Raw genomic sequence first — 19,848 nt, 5'->3', positions numbered from 1 at the left:
TTATTACGCTTTTAAAGTCACTTCAAAAAGCTTCATTATATTCCTTTATTTTATCCCAAGAGGGGATGGTCGCAATTTTGTGCGTACAAATTGCGAAATTTTTATAAAAAGCATTTTTTTGTGCAAATGACAGCACCATCGCGAAGTTCACTAGCAACTGCAGCATCCCCTAAGGGGAAGCTGGAGTTGCTAGTGAACTATTTTTTCACTATAGCGATGGTAATTGCAGTTTCGAAAATTCTCTTTATTGCTTGTGCAGAATAAAAAATCCTTTTCCACAAATGAAGTATAGATAGAAAGAAAGCCCGCTCTACAGGACTTTATATTCAAAATGGAAAAAAGTTAAAAACTTGCATTTGTCTTTTCTAACTTTTTTCCATTTTGAATATAAAGTCCTGTAGAGCGGACTTTCTTTCTACCTATATTTCATTTGTGGAAAAGGATTTTTTATTCTGCACAAGCAACAAAGAGAATTTTCGAAACTGCAATTACCATCGCTATAGTGAAAAAGTAGTTCACTAGCAACTCTAGGATCACCTTAAGGGGAAGCTGGAGTTGCTGGTAAACTATTTTTTCACTATAGCGATGGTAATTGCAGTTTCGAAAATTCTCTTTATTGCTTGTGCAGAATAAAAAATCCTTTTCCACAAATGAAGTATAGATAGAAAGAAAGTCCGCTCTACAGGACTTTATATTCAAAATGGAAAAAAGTTAAAAACTGGCATTTGTCTTTTCTAACTTTTTTCCATTTTGAATATAAAGTCCTGTAGAGCGGGCTTTCTTTCTATCTATATTTCATTTGTGGAAAAGGATTTTTTATTCTGCACAAGCAATAAAGAGAATTTTCGAAACTGCAATTACCATCGCTATAGTGAAAAAGTAGTTCACTAGCAACTCTAGGATCACCTTAAGGGGAAGCTGGAGTTGCTGGTAAACTATTTTTTCACTATAGCGATGGTAATTGCAGTTTCGAAAATTCTCTTTATTGCTTGTGCAGAATAAAAAATCCTTTTCCACAAATGAAGTATAGATAGAAAGAAAGTCCGCTCTACAGGACTTTATATTCAAAATGGAAAAAAGTTAGAAAAGACAAATGCAAGTTTTTAACTTTTTTCCATTTTGAATATAAAGTCCTGTAGAGCGGACTTTCTTTCTATCTATACTTCATTTGTGGAAAAGGATTTTTTATTCTGCACAAGCAATAAAGAGAATTTTCGAAACTGCAATTACCATCGCTATAGTGAAAAAATAGTTCACTAGCAACTCCAACTTCCCCTTAATTTGCACCCTAGTTTGCACCCATCCATTTTGTCCAGAGTCAACGCTGGTATTTGCTGTGTTCAGGACAATATTACTAGATTTTCCATTGAATGACCAATCCGAAGCGTCATTCAGCGGAAAATCTAGTGACGTTGTCCATTCGTTGAGTCTGCTGAATGCAGCAATTGCGCATGTGCGAAAGTCTGCTTCGGTCGCAAACTCGCACGATCAAAAGTACTGGGGTTTATTCACTAGCGATAGCGTGCGTGTGAATCGCCTGTAGTGTTCGTTCACGATAGAAATAGTGTTGTGGGTCGACGGACGAACGTTCCAGGTAAATCTAACGATTTTTCTGACATCACTGCATAATGTTACGAAAAATGCGTGTATGTTGCAAGATCAGACAGTAATTGCCATGTCTGTGTCAATAGTCGCGCATGATATGCTTTATCGTTACTGATATCGACGCGAGTACCGAGCTCGGCTCGGAGCGAACCTCGTCTCCGCGGATTTTTACTGTTCCTCGTGTACAAAATATGACGTAGAACGTGAAATCATCTTCCAACCGTGGTTCACAGTAGCAAGGTTTACATCCGCAATTGACTCCGAGTGCCGTAACTTGTCAGGTAAAAATCGATCACAATTCCGTCGTGCTTAGCGAGTTGTTTTTCGGATGGATGGCTCTATTGGACGCCATAATCTGTATTCATCTATAACAATGTTCGTACGAAAGCGTGATTTCGCATTGCTCCTCACGTAAATCGTCTGCTGATGGTACTTATTTCCGGTTTCAAGAGGTTCGCCGCGTGTACGGACTCGTTTCTGAGATTCGAAAAACTTCAATTATCTTTTCAAGAAGTGATTGCGCATCACTTGGAGCACGTTTCGACGAGTTACTTTGACAAGAAAGATCCAGCTCTTTCGCGGAAGAAATCACGTAATAATATATTTGTCTTTTTGTTTGCAGGACAGTAACCATGCCAGAGTTAACGGAACTTGACAAGGCAGCGAGCTCAGAGCCTACCAAGGTGGAGTTGGTTGGAGGCATTGGCTCCGCAACTGATTCGGACTCGGATGACACTATTCCAGAATTGGAGGATGCAGGAACTCCTGGCACCGTTGGTTTCCCTGGCACGACTGTCACCGGACTTCCTATTGACATGGTTTCCAAGGCTAAACAAAGTCGCGGAGAAAAGAAAGCCAGGAAGCTCATGAGCAAGTTAGGATTAAAGCCAGTATGTAACATATCATTGAACTTTAAGCTCGAATATTGTGACAGGTATAATTCTTTTCACATGAGATGATAATTTTGCTTTGTTTTTTTGTGTGCGCAGGTTCAAGGAGTCAACAGAGTGACCATTCGTAAATCAAAGAATATTCTGTTTGTCATAAATAAACCAGACGTCTTGAAGAATCCAGCTTCAGACACGTACATTGTATTCGGGGAAGCCAAGGTAAGAAGTTTTATTGCATCTAATAAGAAATATCACAGATTTGTTGAACTTTTTATTTTATGATGATCTATAAGGAGAGTTTCGCATATGTAAGCAGAAATAACGTGTTGAGGAATACCTTGGCAGACTGATATTCCATAATTGCTCATATGCATAGTCATGTCATAGTGTGTGTGATCCATATTTACATTGTAAATAATTTTTCCATACAGATCGAGGATCTCAGTCAGCAAGCGCAAGTTGCAGCAGCTGAGAAGTTCAAGGAACCGCCAGTTATCCCAGCGACTGAAGCTGGTGGCAGCACCACGGTAAGACACTTTTCTGTATAGAAAATGTGTTTTGATTGAAGCGTAAGAAGCCATCGTTAAATATTAAACGCGATTTCTTTTATTTTGTATGACGCAGGTTGTCGCCCCTATACAAGAGGAATCGGAAGAGGAAGTGGATGAAACAGGTGTGGAGGAGAAAGACATCGATTTGGTGATGTGTCAAGCCAACGTGTCGCGAGGAAAAGCTATTAAGGCTCTTAAGAATAATCAAAATGACATCGTCAATGCTATTATGGTAAGTTCCAGAACGTGCACGTACACCTTCGTGCATTTGTGCATATTATATTTATACATGATGATTTCTCCAAGGGTTTCGCATATACATTCAGAACAAAAATTATGTTGAATATCTTGGCAGACTGACTTTGCGTCATATCGCAGTAGACTTTCCACTATGTAACGGAATTGATAACTTATTCCATTGTTTTTTTTTTCATTTCAGGAATTGACAATGTGATGAAGTTGCTTAGAAGTAAGATTATATGATGAAGCTGCTATATGATAGCCACACCAAGAGCATGATTTCATCATCCGCACATCGTCAGAAAGGATCATCTTTCTTTTTGTTGCGTTGTCTTTTTATCTTAATGCGTTGCAAAATAATGAACATGGCATTGTGAGAAAATCGATCGCATTTGTAATTGTCTCGAAAAATTGAAACCACGTGTATATACATTATTCGTGTAAAAGAAAAGAGAAAATAAATACATTAAGACGTACGATATACTATTTTGGCATATTATAAAGCAATATTTAGAAACAGAAGTATCTAGCAAGGGTGTGAACTTATACAAAAGAATTAACAAAGTAATTTATATATATACAGGGTGGCCTATTTTAATTTATACAGTCGATTTTTTAAAAAACTAAAAGAGATACGAAAAAATGTTTCAGACAGACATGTCACGATTTCGAGGGGGACATAAGATGATACCATTGGTTTGACCTTGAATAGTCGTTTGAAGGTCACGCGAAGATCACCTTCAATTTCTTAAATTGAAACCCCAACTTTTTATTGCAGATTCTTATTCTCCATCGAAAAGTAAGTAACTTTTGTCTGAAACATTTTTCCGAAAAATGTCATCTTATGTCCTTAAAATGATCTTCAAGATGAGTTTTGAGGACATTTTAAGGACATAAGATGACATTTTTCGGAAAAATGTTTCAGACAAAAGTTACTTACTTTTCGATGGAGAATAAGAATCTGCAATAAAAAGTTGGGGTTTCAATTTAAGAAATTGAAGGTGATCTTCGCGTGACCTTCAAACGACTATTCAAGGTCAAACCAATGGTATCATCTTATGTCCCCCTCGAAATCGTGACATGTCTGTCTGAAACATTTTTTCGTATCTCTTTTAGTTTTTTAAAAAATTGACTGTATAAATTAAAATGGGCCACCCTGTATATACATATTTATGTACTGATATATAATCGAGTATCTACAGTTGGTATTAGAATGTATTATATCGGTAAATGGCACATAAGATATTCCAAGTACGACAATAGATAAGTAAGGGTACATTGAATAAATATACAATAAATGGATTTTAATAATTTTTATTGATATTTTATTAATTCAATATACATATACAATATTGATTAAAATATTTAAAGAATTCATAATTTTTTATACATGCAATATGGAACATATAAATGTACGAATTTGAAAAGAGATAGCAGCACTAATAACTTGTGAAGCATTATTATTATTGCAATTTTATATGATATACATAAATTAAGAGTAAACATATATTTAAGAATACCACACAGATCTTATTTTTATATCTGTATTTTAATATAATTTATTGCATCAATAAATTTTTTCTAATGAAAAAATAAAATAAAATAGTTTTTATATAGAAAACGAAATATTTTAATTATTTTTATATTAAAGTAAGCATCTTCTCTTGGAAGAGTCATGTTCGACACAATATTCTACAAATATCTTTCGATGTTTGGTGGATGTTGAACCATGATATCGCACGTTGCGGTACTGTAATGCGAGGGTGGGAGGACATGGCTGGGATGATCTCTTGCCGTGTGCATGACGATATTCGCGAAAAGTTTTATAAGCCATTTCGCGCACGTGTCGTCACCGAATATCGGCGAGATAGAAGAGTGGCGAGCGAGAAGAACGATGTCGGACTGGGCGCGATATTGCCGCAAGAGGAGACGTGTTCCCGTCCAGAATCCCACTAATATTTGAGATTTCGGTCTCGTATATGACCCGCTATCCGTTGGCGACATCTGGCATGGATCTTAAGGCGCATTTATTGCCCGCAAGAAGCGTTCGCAATATTGTCACGTAATAAAGGAGCACGGTTTTTTTCCGGGAGCAGCCGGAGGGAACGTAAACGGTCATATATTTCGCGTAACGGGGGATGTGCGCGGACGTCGCAGGCGCATATATTGAAGAATTATTGAAGTCTTTTCAAATTTCGAAATCATTGAGATGTATCGGACGCAAATGAAAGTTTTACCAAGGGATTCGCACAGCTAGGAAGTGATGATCGCTGTCTGAATTCTCACATTCCATCTGTTCATCCTTTTACAAATACCACATTCGATAATATTGGGTTGGCCAAAAAGTAATTGCGTTTTTTTCCAATAGATGGACATACATGTCTTGAAATGTAACTAACTTCATTCTAAACCGCAAATTCATTATGTAGGTTAACAACTCACAGTTCAAGCTTGTTTTAGATAAAAAAAAGTACACGATTTCGTTAACAATTGTTTCTTTGCCGTCGATTTGAAAATGGAAAATCAAAAAGAACATTTTCCCCATATTTTGTTTTATTACTTCCGAAAAGGGAAAAACGCTGTGCGAGCTCATAAAAAGTTATGTCATGTATATGGCGAAGATGCTTTAAAACTGCGGCAGTGTCAAAATTGGTTTACTAAATTTCGATCTGCAGATTTTAATGTGAAAGATGCACCACGCTCAGGAAGGCCAATCGAAATTGATGATGACAAAATAAAGGCAGTGATCGATTCGAATCGGCGTTTAACGACACGAGAGATTGCTGAGAATCTTAACATATCGAAATCGAGTGTTGAAAACACTTTAAAACGACTTGGATACATTAGTAAGCTCGATATTTCGGTACCACATGAGCTCAAAGAAATTCATCTCACTAAGCGTATTGACATCTGCGATTCTCTTTTGAAACGTGAGGAAAATGATCGATTTTTGAAACGCATGATAACAGGCGACGAAAAATCGATCGTCTACAACAACGTCAAACAAAAAAGATCGTGGAGCAAGCGCGATGAACCTGCTGAAAGCACTTGAAAAGCAGATATTCACCAAAGAAAGATTATGCTGTCAGTCTGGTGGGACTTTAAAGGTATTGTGTATTTTGAGCTGCTTGCAAGGAATCAAACCATTCATTCAGACGTATACTGTCGTCAACTGGATAAATTAAACGATGCCATCAAACAGAAACGTCGAGAATTGGTGAATCGCAAAGGTGTCGTGTTTCACCATGATAACGCTAGACCACGTACAAGTTTGGTCACTCGTGAAAAATTGTTGCAGCTTGGATGGGATGTGTTACCATGATGTCACCACATCCACCATATTCGCCAGACCTGGCACCATCGGATTACCATTTGTTTCGTTCTTTGCAAAACGCCTCGAATGGTAAAACCTTGACTGCTGATGAGGATATGAAATCGTTCTTGTAATTGTTTTTTGCTGAAAAAGATAAGAACTTTTTTGAGCGCGGAATCATGAAGTTGCCTGAAAAATGGCAAAAGATAATCAAACAAAATGAACAATATATTGTTTAATAAAGTTTTTGTTTCCCATGAAAAATTCGCCTTTTATTTATATAAAAAAAACGCAATTACTTTTTGGCCAACCCAATATATGTAAGCAAGCTTTTTTTTTTTTTTCATTTTCTCTTGTAATCTACTGTATACTAGAGGGTTCTTCCCGTTTAATAAATTTTATTTTATTTTATTTTATTTTAAGTTGATCTGATTCCATATATTTCCAATATAGAAGAAGATTAGTAAGCTCATAACAAAATAAGATCATTTGTCTTCGCTTTTTTTTCAAAAAACGATGTCACTTGCATAGTAGGAAATAGTTTTTAGACATCGAATGATATTGTTGGCGTGAAAATATTGACAATAAATATCAATCACGTTGATGATATCAACGATATGCGCACGCAGAGAGTGAGAATAAGATTGAACTGAGAAAACTGAAAAGAAGAAGAAGAAGAAGGGAGACAGGAAGAGGACCAGCCCAATTGATCCGGGCGACCCTGATTGTTCCCTTAACGATCGGCTGACAGCCAAGACGTATGTCGGTGCCATCAGATAATGCGTGCAATGCCGGTGTGCGTCCACACGCGTGTACACGCACGTGCATCTCGCGCCGCCGCGCACTACACGTGCACAAACGAGCGTGGAGATGTTTGTAAATGCTTCGCACGCCGCCGCCGTCGCTGTCGTCTTCGTCGTCTTCGTCGTAGTCCTCGTCGTTTCGCCGTACATCGGGGACATCTTCATAATGTCGCGTACAAACCGACCGTCATGTCGTATCATGCCCCACGAATGCCGTTGACGTGACGAAGCTCGGCTGGTACGAGGAGAGAAACTCACAATCATTGAGATCGATGAGCAGTATGAGATTATTCACCAATCAGCGCGTTCTGTGCGTGTGTTAATGCAATCCTTGATCGCGCTATCGATAGTCAATAATCTTGCTTTTCGTAAAGAAATTTATATGGTTTCTTACAATTTTGAGAATATTATTTATTTTTCTTTTAATCTTTAAGTAAAATAGATGAGTGGATAAGTTATTTCTTTTTTTTAAAGAGCAAGAGCATTCGCCTAGCGGCGCAACAAGCTTACTTATTTCCGCTCCATGCGCCTCGAAGAAAATAATCAACTGCTGCACAAAGCGGCTGCGATCGACACGAGTAAAATGTATTAACACACACCCACCCGGCGGAGCATCTAATATAGCAATTGTTCTTCTTCATTCGAATTGCGTACGAGGTAATTGAAGGGCGCGCCAAACAAAATACGCGCCCTAAGGAGATACGATACAGCCGTCAGATCTCGCGCTTGAAAGTCAGAACCGGAGGGGAAAAAGGGGCGAGAGAGGCGAAAGAAAGAGGATAAAAGAGGCAGACGGGCATATGGGATGAGGAAGAGTGAGAGAACGCAGAGGAAAGGGAGGAAGAGCAGCAAAGCCGGACAAGAGAGACGGCGAAAGGGTTGAAAAGAGAGACGCATGTGGAGAAGCGAGCACAGCGATGGGGGAAGGGAAGAAGAAGGTAAAGGACGAGAAGAGACCTATCGGACCATGTGGCAGGCGCAAACGGTGTGAGTAATGGCGTCGACCAATCGCTCCCAGCTCTAAAACACGAGAGCGCACCGGCCGCCCGCCCCCCTCTCCTCCCCGCGCGAACGCGTATAGTAATAACGAGCTGTCTATCATCGTCGGAATCATTATCATCGCTGGATCCACGGTTCTCGTCCCTCTCCTTGCCGCACGGTCAGCTTCTCGTCTTTCGTCTCTCTGCCCTGTCAGGGGCGGATCTGCACGCCGACTTAATGAGACTTAAGCTCCGAGTCTGGAACCGTCAAGCACCGCAGGATGATCTCGTTCGGAAACGTTTATTAATCTTTTAGAAAATTAGAGAAAGATATGCGGATCAAATTTCAATCCAGAAAATCAAGCACCAATCATGATCGCAAGTTTGTTTATTTCAAAGATTCTGGATGTATAATCTGGACGGCGTGTGTGTTAACGATGTGCAAATCATTCAAAATTTGTGAAAACATCGAGGATACATAATAACACACAGATGCATAATAAACTTGATCCATAAAATTAAATATCTAATCATATGGGTTCCATCACATCGGCACAATCTACAATGATTTCTCTATTGCTGTTGTTTTTCCCATATATCAAAGTCAAAATACGAAGAACGTGAAAGAGACGAATTTTCTCAGCGTTTCTGATTATAATGCATCCGTCCAGAGTTTTCAGAAATGGGCTTCAGACACTAAGAAACTGCTATCCGCCCCTGTCTTCTTCGTCTGCCTATCCTCAACTTCTCAGCAAGCGACGCACCGGGAGGGAAAGAGGGTGCGCAAAGAGTAAGGGGGGAGGGGGTTAATGACAAAATTATACCGAAAGTGCGGCTTCGATGTTCGTGAAGAAGATATAATACTTGCCTGCGCGACCTTATCTCGAGCGCGTGTTACGGTGATGAAGACGATCGGCCGTGAATTCACGCGGCGGCAGCGGCTGCGCCGCGCAAAAATGTCGCGTTAATCGTAAATTGCATCGCGCGGTCGCGCGTGCGAGAAAAATTGCTTGCACGCGTGTTGGCGTGATAGCGGCCGATTACGATTCGAGTGACGATAAACGTGGACCGATTACGTGCGCGGCATGTAATGAAAGTATACTAGATCGTTAAAATTTTACTGTCTGCATTGCGACTCCGCTCGATTCGCACGTTTGGGATACGTTTCAATTCTTATCGAATATAAAAATGTCTTTTACGGACAAGCTGCTTTGCATGTTCGCATGGATTTATTTATTGGGTTGGCCAAAAAGTAATTGCGTTTTTTTTTATATAAATAAAAGGCGAATTTTTCATGGGAAACAAAAACTTTATTAAACAATATATTGTCCATTTTGTTTGATTATCTTTTGCCATTTTTCAGGCAACTTCATGATTCCGCGCTCAAAAGAGTTCTTATCTTTTTCAGCAAAAAACAATTACAAGAACGATTTCATATCCTCATCAGCAGTCAAGGTTTTACCATTCGAGGCGTTTTGCAAAGAACGAAACAAATGGTAATCCGATGGTGCCAGGTCTGGCGAATATGGTGGATGTGGTGACATCATGGTAACACATCCCATCCAAGCTGCAACAATTTTTCACGAGTGACCAAACTTGTACGTGGTCTAGCGTTATCATGGTGAAACACGACACCTTTGCGATTCACCAATTCTCGACGTTTCTGTTTGATGGCATCGTTTAATTTATCCAGTTGACGACAGTATACGTCTGAATGAATGGTTTGATTCCTTGCAAGCAGCTCAAAATACACAATACCTTTAAAGTCCCACCAGACTGACAGCATAATCTTTCTTTGGTGAATATCTGCTTTTCAAGTGTTTGAGCAGATTCATCGCGCTTGCTCCACGATCTTTTTCGTTTGACGTTGTTGTAGACGATCGATTTTTCGTCGCCTGTTATCATGCGTTTCAAAAATCGATCATTTTCCTCACGTTTCAAAAGAGAACCGCAGATGTCAATACGCTTAGTGAGATGAATTTCTTTCAGCTCATGTGGTACCGAAATATCGAGCTTACTAATGTATCCAAGTCGTTTTAAAGTGTTTTCAACACTCGATTTCGATATGTTAAGATTCTCAGCAATCTCTCGTGTCGTTAAACGCCGATTCGAATCGATCAGTGCCTTTATTTTGTTATCATCAATTTCGATTGGCCTTCCTGAGCGTGGTGCATCTTTCACATTAAAATCTGCAGATCGAAATTTAGTAAACCAATTTTGACACTGCCGCAGCTTTAAAGCATCTTCGCCATGTACATGACATAACTTTTTATGAGCTTGCACAGCGGAAGTAATAAAACAAAATATGGGGAAAATGTTCTTTTTGATTTTCCATTTTCAAATCGACGGCAAACAAACAATTGTTAACGAAATCGTGTACTTTTTTTTATCTAAAACAAGCTTGAACTGTGAGTTGTTAACCTACATAATGAATTTGCGGTTTAGAATGAAGTTAGTTACATTTCAAGACATGTATGTCCATCTATTGGAAAAAAACGCAATTACTTTTTGGCCAACCTAATAATTCCAAGGTGATTAACTTCATCGCAGTTGTGACATTGTAAAAATCGCGTTAATAACGTGTTCCGGTTGGACAAGTATGTGCTATAATCGGTTGACGGCGCAATAATAATTGATGCGCTTAGTTGGCCATCATTTAGCACCTTGTTATTAGGGAAATCGATTCAATTTCTCACGGTTAACGGTGTGCTGCTATCTTCGTATATTATGGTAATGAAGACGGTTGCTTGCAGAAGATTGGGGTGGAGATCGGAAGAGATGGATCAAAAGAGAAAGAGAGAAAGGCAGAGAGTAGATCTGTCGCTCATTAAAAACAAAAGCATAAAGAATGCGGTAAATCCTATATACGTTATACATTAAAGCTGCTTGCTTGCGCCTTTGCTTGCGTAGGATACAATCGCGAACGATCGAAGGAGGCAGCTAACATATTACTATCTACAGGGCGATGCAAACAACTAACTGCAAATCATTATCTCCATTTTATTCTACTCTTTATCTTTGCAAATGTTTTTTTCTGGCACTTAATTGCTAAAATACTTATAAAAAATATCAAAAAATAGCACTGCGAAGAAGAATATCGTGTTAATCCTTGTTTATCTTTGTTTACAGACGGAGTGAAGATTACGTGAAACATCCTGTATCAAATATCAAAAATAAGCTACGAAAGTGCAGAGTGATCGTGCAATCGATTATCGCAATTGGTCACCGTGAAACCGATTACATGTCTCTCGAGATTGGAGAGCGAGCAAATTAAATTGATGGCTTGTGATCGGCGTATTCGTTGTTCCTTCGTACCCGCATATACCCGCGGAAGAGATGCCGACAGTAAAAAGTCGTTAATCGTGCAAAATGCACTTTTACATACGCGGGCTCGAGAAGGCGCCATGACGACGAGCGATCGCGGTACAGCATGGGGCAAGCCGAGCATAATAATATCATTGTCCGCGTCGTTATCCGGCCGGAGTACATCGTTGTGGCGCGGTCTTCGTGCTTTTTGCGTTCCGCAACATTGCGGATGAATGATCCGTCGTTTCCGACGGCGAAGATTCGACGAGATAGAGGAACGGCGAGTTTAATCGCTCGACTATAACGAGAAAATTATACCGGCAGATACTTCTAGCGACGCGACCTCGATGACGGAATTTCGCTTTATCGCCGAGCGGATCGGCGATCGCGGTGCCGATGACGATCGTGTTGCAGCTTATCAATTTAACGACGTCATGGGGTAATTGGGACGGCGAGCAAACCGCGCGCCTTGGCCCACGGGTAATTCGGCCGTAATTCCGGTTAACCGGCATTTCTGCACCGTCTTGGGCGCTGCGAGGCCTCGCCGAGCGCATGTCAAATCGCGATATTGTTGAGAAAATTGCGAGAGGAACAAAGGAGGAAACGCTGCGCGCGAGAATGATTCGCCCGTAGGGACCGTCATCGGCCATGTTTGAGCAGCCGTGCCGCCGCGGCACCTCATTATTCTGCCTCCTTGCTCGGCTGCCGTTCTACAAAGAACTCTGAACAATAACGCGATACGATCTTGACACAGGCAATAAACTATACTATTCCATTATTAGATTTTTATACGCCTCACTGTTCCAGCGGGGGTGCTCGTGCCGATTGTGAGGCGCGCACGATGCACACGCAATCGCGTAAAGCGCGTTGTTGCATCCATTCCGCAACGGTAACGGAAACACAGATCGTTACACGATGGGGAAAAAAGCTTTGAATTATTTATTTGGGCGCGAGTTGCAATTTTAAATAACTCTATCTCGCTTGGCTTACGTGTTACGTGCGAGCGTCACGAGCGCTTGTTAAGGGGGGAGCCTGCTTTAGAACGTTGAAAATAAGGTATAATTTTACGAATTTCTTTGGAGAAACTATACAGCGGATCATTATAAAACTTTGATGCATTTATTAGTACATGTTTAAAGATAAAAAAATTATTTTTTTATTTGAATATATCGCCTGTAGAGGTCGTCCTGGAGGCATCTTAGTGCAGCCGGCATTGTAAATTGGTGAGCATTCTCCTGCCTCCAAATTTCATCCAAACTGAAAAATTGAAATATTTTCTCGTTATTTATGAATTCCCATCGTCGATGAACCTTTAATATTCATAAAAACATTAAGTTAAGCAATTACTTTTGCATGAAAAAGTTCAACAACTTTGCCTAAAAATCGTACTTTTGTGTTCTAAGCTCCACCATTTTGGCACTTTTCAACTTTTTTCTTCTCTCTTTGGTTCATCGACGATGGGAATTCATAAATAACGAGAACATATTTCAATTTTTCAGTTTAGACGAAATTTGGAGGCAGGAGAATGCTCAGCAATTTGCAATGCCGGCGACGCGGCTGCACTAAGATTTCTCCAGGACGACCTCTACAAGCGATACATTCAAATCAAAAAATAATGTTTTTTATCTTTAAACATGTACTAATAAATGCATCAAAGTTTTATAATGATCCGCTGTATAGTTTCTCCAAAAACAATTCGTAAAATATACCTTATTTTCAGCGTTCTAAAGCAGGCTCCCCCCTTAAAATCACATTAGCGTCCCATTTCTGTGTCCCGATCGGTATTATAAAGAAATTTATAAACGAACAGATGAAAAGGCGTAATTCCGGAATATATTTCGAATTAAGCGCGTAATCAAGTTGGTACTCAACGTCGATTTTCCGAGTCTTTGCCCGATATTGAATAATTCAGCAACGTAATTTGCGTCTTAATTACGAGCACTTGAGCGCAACGGAGCCCGGCAATTCGGGCAAGAGCTCCGTTATATTTACCGGACGATAAACCCGAACACAATAGTCTATCTCTCCGAGAAGTTGCAAGTATCTTCGAGAATCCTCTTTGGAATTCTCACCCAACGCCACGCAACCTTTTTCTCGTCGTCTTAATTTCCGACGGTCCTTCGAGAGTACGTAACCGCAACGCTCGCGGGATATTGGTTTCCGTTCGGCGTTTGTTCGAGATTTCCCGCCGCGGATAAACACCAGCTGCCTCGACAGAGCGATTCACCTCGGCGGTCCGTGGTCGGCCGTAAAACTTAGGATGGGCGTGGAATTAGTGAACTGCCGCAAATGGTAGTGCTCCGTCGTTGCCCGCTCGAGAATCGGGCACGGCTTACTCCTCTCGGAAATTGTCTCGAAAATGCTTATTTTCACGGTGCAACCGCTCGCTCGCAGTATGGCGGATTTTGTGAACACACTCACTTCTGGTTGCGAGAAATTTCTCGTTTCCCGAGTATTCTTGATACCTCAATACCTAAATTACTTTCCCGACAAAGCCAGATATAATACTCGACATCTTTATGCGAGTTCTTAAAATACCACATTTCCAAAATACCATTTCTCAACTTTCAAGCGAGAGAGTTTCTGAATGCTTAACAACAAAGCATGCCTAATATGGGCACAGCAATTTATAGGTCCTACCGGTTTTTAGCGCTTTCACGAAAATAAAATAATTATCTTTTCACAAAATGCCTGAAATGTCTAAAGACATACCTGTACAAAACAAAGCGGCAACACGGCTTTGTAAAATCTAGTTTCTCTTCTACGTCGTAGCAGTTCGAAGAATAATTTCTTTCTTGGAGCAATCGCTGGACCATATTCCTCCAGGGGCTCTGAAACTGCTTAAAGCAAAGACACGTCAAATCCATAGAAACTTTTCTTTTGTGTAAAATGACATGTAAGATTAATTGATTTGTTACATTCCAAAATTTCACATTCAAACATGTAAAATATTAATATTTTCATTCAAAAATATAATTGTCAAACTTTGACAGTTGTATGAAGATATGTTTATCAGAATAGAATACATTCAACTTTCCTCTCAACATTTTTATCTTAATTTGCCTTCATTAATGCACAGCATAATTATTTTCTGGACGTTTGAAATATACTATATATATTTTACCTGTCTTTAATTGTATCAGCTGAGATATAAGATTTCATATTCTTTGCACTGGACTTGTATCTACTAGCTTGCTCAGGTTGTCATTTTTCAAACAACTAAATTATAATAGGTACAACCATAATCGGTCAACTGTCAATTTAGATCCCGGCAACGGAAGGAACGACACTTGCGCGCGATAGATCCTAGATTAACATGTCCGCGACACGTTCATCGATACCAAGTTTGCGCCTCGCCGGCATTAGGTTTCCTCGCACGTCCGGCAATTACAGTCTGTCGCTTCGGGGCGATTCGTGACCGTAATAATAGCGATAAGCCCCGCAGGAAAATTCGGTACTTTCGTCGAGCTGTTCACGGCGGTATTGTGTCTCCAGCCGATCGCGCGTCGAACGACTCTATTGAGTCGTTCTGTACGACACGGCGGACTCGTGTGTATGAATGAAGAATTGATGATACGAATGGTAATGGGTCAGGATCATAGACGCGCGATAGCTAACGGTCCGACGACGATATATCAAGAGTTGATGGACCTTCGACATTAATAGCGTGGCAAATTACGAACGTCGGAAGATCCACGCGCGCGATAAACTTCAGAAATCGTGAACTTAATTAACGAAGCTTTAATTACGTTAGCAATTTGCGTTACTTGCGACGTAACGCATAAAAATTATTCTTTATTCGTACATTTGTTTGCTGATTAACATTTTTTGCGATCCCGGAGAATCTTATTTTGTACGATTATGGCACATCTACAAAAGACGACGTCTTGACAGGAGGCAATCTGACACGAATACTCCATGACAATTCGCATCCACACGAGGGATTAAATTAGTTTCCTGATTTTTTCAGTTCAAAACAGCGATAAGAAGATCTCCGCCAAACAGAGGACTTGTTCTCGAGTCGGGTCGGGCAGGTAGCGCTGGACTTTGTAAATTACACACGTACAAGAACGCATCATCTCGTAGGGTCCCACCGCCGTTGTCAACCGCCGTACACGGCAACAAATTTATACGTCGCCGCCCCGCAGTTTTCCCACATACACGAACAAACGGGGAATGGTAAGAGATACGGGTCGAGGAGCAAAAGAGCCGAAAGACATCGTGCCTCGAGTAATTACATGCCCCAGGAGAGGAGCCCGGCAATGGGATCCGACAAACACGCGCGGTTTAGGAGTAGGTGGTTAAGATTTAGGTGTGCACGAGGGAGAGGGGAATAGGGGACGGAGACGAGAGAGATCCGGAGGGAGTCCGTTTGGTCGTCGGACCTCGGCAGGGAGGAGGGAAGAGGAAGGTGGTGAATTTACCTCTATATATACGCTGCCGCGCCGCAAGGGGCGAGGGGAAAGCAGGAGAGAGAGCCTCTCGCCGCGAGAGCACTATATTACATCATTGGCGGCCATTTTGGACCACCCAAGTCGCTGTCAGAGTATAAAAAATATGAAGTTCTTTTAGGGCCGCCTTTTTTCCGTGCCGCCAGCGGCGCGGCTCCGCCGGATCGTACCATAACAGAGAAAGGCGGTGCGAAGGAGAGAGCCGAAGAGACCATGCCGAGGGACGAGGACAGTAGAAAAGAGAGAGAGAGAGAGGATGAGAAGGAGAGCGAGGGAATCAGCCGGGATAGAGAGGCCAAAAGAAAGTGAAGGGAGAGGGGAGAGAGAGGTGAACAGGGGCTAGAACTGAGACGCGAAGATTCGTGAAGGATCAAGAAGGGAGGAGAATATTGGACTCTCTGATCGTGTCCTAGAGGCGATCCAAGCGGAGATCCAAGTAGGATGATGGGTCGGATAGAAAGATTTAGAAAACGAGGCGCGGCCAAAACGGGGGAGGGGGTGGGAGAAAGCGAGCGAGGAGGAGTATCCAGAAAGGTGGATAGAAAAAAAGACTCGAGGGTTCGGTGAGAGGAGAGGAGTCCCTGATGGAGCGTGTACTCGAAAGAGAAGAGAGGAAGGGGAATAAGGGCGGAATAGGTCACGAGTGGTCGAGCGCGCATAGAGAAACCAGATAAGTGAGTGACGATAGATGGAGATTACGGTGTAAAAACGAGTGAGGGGGGAACGTATATCCCCAGCATCGAAAAGTAATGGGGGAATACGTCTTGGCTTGATGAGAGATCGAGGTAGGCGCGCAAAGCGTGGAACGCGCGGCACGCGGGGCAGTGCGGAGCGGAGGCATTGTACGCTGATTACGTAACGATCGGATCTAACGGGTAGAGAGATATGATAGCGACTTAACGTAGGACGAGGGTGACCTGTGCGAGGTGGCCGCGCACGAAACGTATCGCGGAAGTACGGCGAGGCAGAGACAGATAGCCGGAAAAAGAGAATCGCTCAGGGGTTACGGAGGGCAAGCGTGGCGAGCGGCCAGATAAACGGAGGGAGGCAGAAGGGAATGCGCGACGCGCCGGAGATAAACAGGCGGGGAGATAGGGCAAAGGGAATACTGCGCGCAGTGAAGGGCGAGCGTGGCATTCGGCGAGATAAGGTGCAGTCGGCCGTGCTCGATGCAATAACAGAATTAAATTGATAGTCTCAGCGGTCTTAATTGACGAGACTCTCGAAAAGATGTGTCAAGGTATGCACACGCAGAAACGAATCTCGTAAAATGCGATGCACTTCAATCGACTGTATGATAAAATATGCGATAAGTCGTGATAAGTACAAGTAACAGAGATAAACATATTTCCAATTTATGATACTATCATAGTATATGATTAATACATCTGAACGATTCTTATGTTTAAATTTTCAATTTTCAATTTTGTCTTGTTCCTGTCAGAAAGAATGATAAAGGTCTCGAATGACGATAGACGGATGATTTGGTAGCTTATGAGAAGAACCGAGGAATGCTTGAGAAAGGGCTGAAGTTGATGCATGCAAAGAATAAAGGATCGAATAAATTAAGAGAAAGACGCCGGGCGTAATTTGAGAAGAAGAGCGTCCTCTCGAGTGTGTTAAGGCGGTTTAAGAGAGGGCGAGAACGAATGGAACCTGCGAGTCGAAGGAACAGGAAGATAGGCGAAGGCAGAGACGGATAGGTGGTGGGTAAGGGAAGCACTTAGGCCGGTGAAGGGCACAGGAGGTAGAAGGCCGCAGGCCGTGCTCGCGCGCGGAACGTAAAAAGAAAGATGCAGTAGTTACGTAGTGGGTCGGGTTAGATCGTCTCGTCCGCCATATTGCAGCTCAGCATCGCGTTTGTTACAGCTGCCCATTGCATATATTTTGTCCAAGTAACGTGCAAGAAAGGCAAATGGTTTTCTCTTGCATCTATATTTGCATTAAATTAAGCAAAGTGTATTTAACAGCAAACAATAATAAAAGACTATCTCTAATGCAAGGCAGTTGCTGTTCGTGTAAAAAAAAGTCGGTACTTTGATGAGTAAACGATGATAATTTGATATTTATATCACGCGTTTTCTATATTGGGTCATTAAATATGAAACTTTACAAATATAAAAGCGCCATCTTTAACATTTGTTATCTCAAATTTGGCGCCAGACGTCAGTATCAGGTTAGGTTAGTGTGATAGATGTATGTTCGCTCTTCAAATGTCATATTTGTTTGTTCAAATATCTTCATTAGTTTTATTGGTGGATTCTTTTTTATAGAACTATGGAAAAGTCCAAAATTCGTGTGATTTATGAATATGAGTTCCGCCGTGGAACCACAGGGTCGGAGACAGCTCGTAATATCAACGCTGTATTTGGTGAAGGTTCAACTACTAAAGCAACGGTGGGCAATTGGTTCAAAAACTTCAGAGATGGAGATTTCAGCCTCGCTAATGAGCCACGTGGAAGACCAAAGACGAAGGTGGATAATGATCACTTGAGAGCCGTAGTAGAGTCCGATCCATCTCAAAGTACACGTGAATTGGCATCGATATTCAATGTTTCCATACCCACCATATTGGTTCATTTAGCTGCAATTGGTAAGATAAAGAAGTTGGACAAATGAGTCCCGCACGAATTGACCGATGCGCAGCAGGCGCAACGTCTAGAGGCTTCCCTTTCTTTGCTTTCCCGTCACAAAAATGAATCTTTTTTAATCGAATTGTGACCTGCGATGAAAAGTGGATACTCTACGACAATCGTAAACGCTCACATCAGTGGTTGAACGCTGATGAACCACCGAGACATCACGCGAAACCCAACATTACACAGAAGAAGCTTATGGTGACTGTTTGGTGGTCCAGGTCAGGTGTTATCTACTACAACTTTATGAAACCTGGTACATCGATAACGGCTGAAGTATATTGCAAGCAACTGGACGAAATGATGCAACAACTTGCTATTAAACAACCGAAATTGGTCAATCGGTCAATGCCAATCCTGTTGCATGATAATGCTCGACCGCACACTGCACGACTGACCGTGGCAAAGCTACGGGAGTTGGAATTGGAAACTCTCCGTCATCCACCATATTCACCAGATCTATCACCTACCGACTATCACTTCTTCCGGAATTTGGACAACTTGTTGGTGGGAAAATTCTTCAATTCTCAACAGGCAGTCGAAACAGCCTTCCGCGACTTCATCGATTCCCGTACTCCTGGCTTCTATAGTAGAGGCATAGACCAACTACCACTAAAATGGCAGAAGTGTGTAGATAACATGGGCGCATACTTCGATTGAAAATAAATAAATCATGTCCATGTGCCAAAAATGCAAAAGTTTATGTTCTATTTGTAAAGTTTCATACTTAATGACCCAATATTTTCTTTGTGGTTATAAATTCAGCATCGAGAAAGTTAATCTGTTTGATCGTAAGGAGATAAACTATCAATGAAGAAACAAATCTCGCTCGCCATTAGCTTCTTCTAGATGCAACGCGCGGATGTCTGTTTGATGTCGATTGCCACGCATGATCAGCCGCGTCTCGAAATTATAGGTGGGTAAACGACTCGGTTCTTACCAGCATGTAATCCGTCCTGTTTGTTATGACGATGCCGTTTTGTTTCTGTCAGTCGTTTTGCCATGCTCGAGAGACGAGAGGCGAGAAGGCAAGGAGAGTGGCCTGTTAGAGAGGAGAATGTCTTGTCTTCTCG

General features: G+C 41.5%; 2 protein-coding genes and 1 pseudogene across 3 annotated transcripts; 2 read left to right on the top strand and 1 right to left on the bottom strand.

The window, feature by feature from the left end:
- Positions 1–1,467: 1,467 nt before the first annotated feature.
- LOC105282186 (nascent polypeptide-associated complex subunit alpha) lies at positions 1,468–3,764 on the top strand. 2 transcript variants are annotated; one of them, XM_026973152.1, is made up of 6 exons: positions 1,468–1,594; positions 2,228–2,495; positions 2,595–2,714; positions 2,927–3,022; positions 3,120–3,278; positions 3,486–3,764. In XM_026973152.1, exons 2-6 carry the CDS (start codon positions 2,238–2,240, stop codon positions 3,498–3,500), a joined length of 648 nt encoding a protein of 215 aa, XP_026828953.1. In that variant the 5' UTR covers positions 1,468–1,594; positions 2,228–2,237; the 3' UTR covers positions 3,501–3,764. The 2 variants fall into 2 exon arrangements, with proteins under 2 accessions (XP_026828953.1, XP_026828954.1); XM_026973153.1 differs by lacking the exon at positions 1,468–1,594 and adding an exon at positions 1,729–1,886.
- A 3,181-nt stretch (positions 3,765–6,945) lies between these two features.
- On the bottom strand, positions 6,946–14,519 carry LOC109611152. The gene is made up of 2 exons (XM_020032576.2): positions 14,401–14,519; positions 6,946–7,637 (listed from the first exon to the last, which is right to left on the bottom strand). Exons 1-2 carry the CDS (start codon positions 14,502–14,504, stop codon positions 7,106–7,108), a joined length of 636 nt encoding a protein of 211 aa, XP_019888135.1. The 5' UTR covers positions 14,505–14,519; the 3' UTR covers positions 6,946–7,105.
- A 3,897-nt stretch (positions 14,520–18,416) lies between these two features.
- LOC113562708 lies at positions 18,417–19,435 on the top strand (annotated as a pseudogene).
- The last annotated feature ends 413 nt before the right edge of the window (positions 19,436–19,848 follow it).

The sequence above is a fragment of the Ooceraea biroi genome, chromosome 10 (assembly GCF_003672135.1).
Source record: "Ooceraea biroi isolate clonal line C1 chromosome 10, Obir_v5.4, whole genome shotgun sequence".
Classification (NCBI taxonomy): Eukaryota; Metazoa; Arthropoda; class Insecta; order Hymenoptera; family Formicidae; genus Ooceraea; species Ooceraea biroi.
This window is presented reverse-complemented; position numbering and strand designations above follow the sequence as displayed.

Excerpts from the sequence above, each read along its gene's own strand:
- LOC105282186 (XM_026973152.1), top strand. The coding sequence starts at position 2,238 with ATGCCAGAGTTAACGGAACTTGACAAGGCAGCGAGCTCAGAGCCTACC. Across the intron at positions 2,496-2,594 it reads GCAAGTTAGGATTAAAGCCA|GTTCAAGGAGTCAACAGAGT; the intron begins GTATGTAACATA and ends TTGTGTGCGCAG. Across the intron at positions 3,023-3,119 it reads AAGCTGGTGGCAGCACCACG|GTTGTCGCCCCTATACAAGA; the intron begins GTAAGACACTTT and ends TGTATGACGCAG.
- LOC109611152 (XM_020032576.2), bottom strand. The coding sequence starts at position 14,504 with ATGGTCCAGCGATTGCTCCAAGAAAGAAATTATTCTTCGAACTGCTAC. Across the intron at positions 7,638-14,400 it reads TGCCGCTTTGTTTTGTACAG|CCGAGCTTCGTCACGTCAAC; the intron begins GTATGTCTTTAG and ends TCCTCGTACCAG.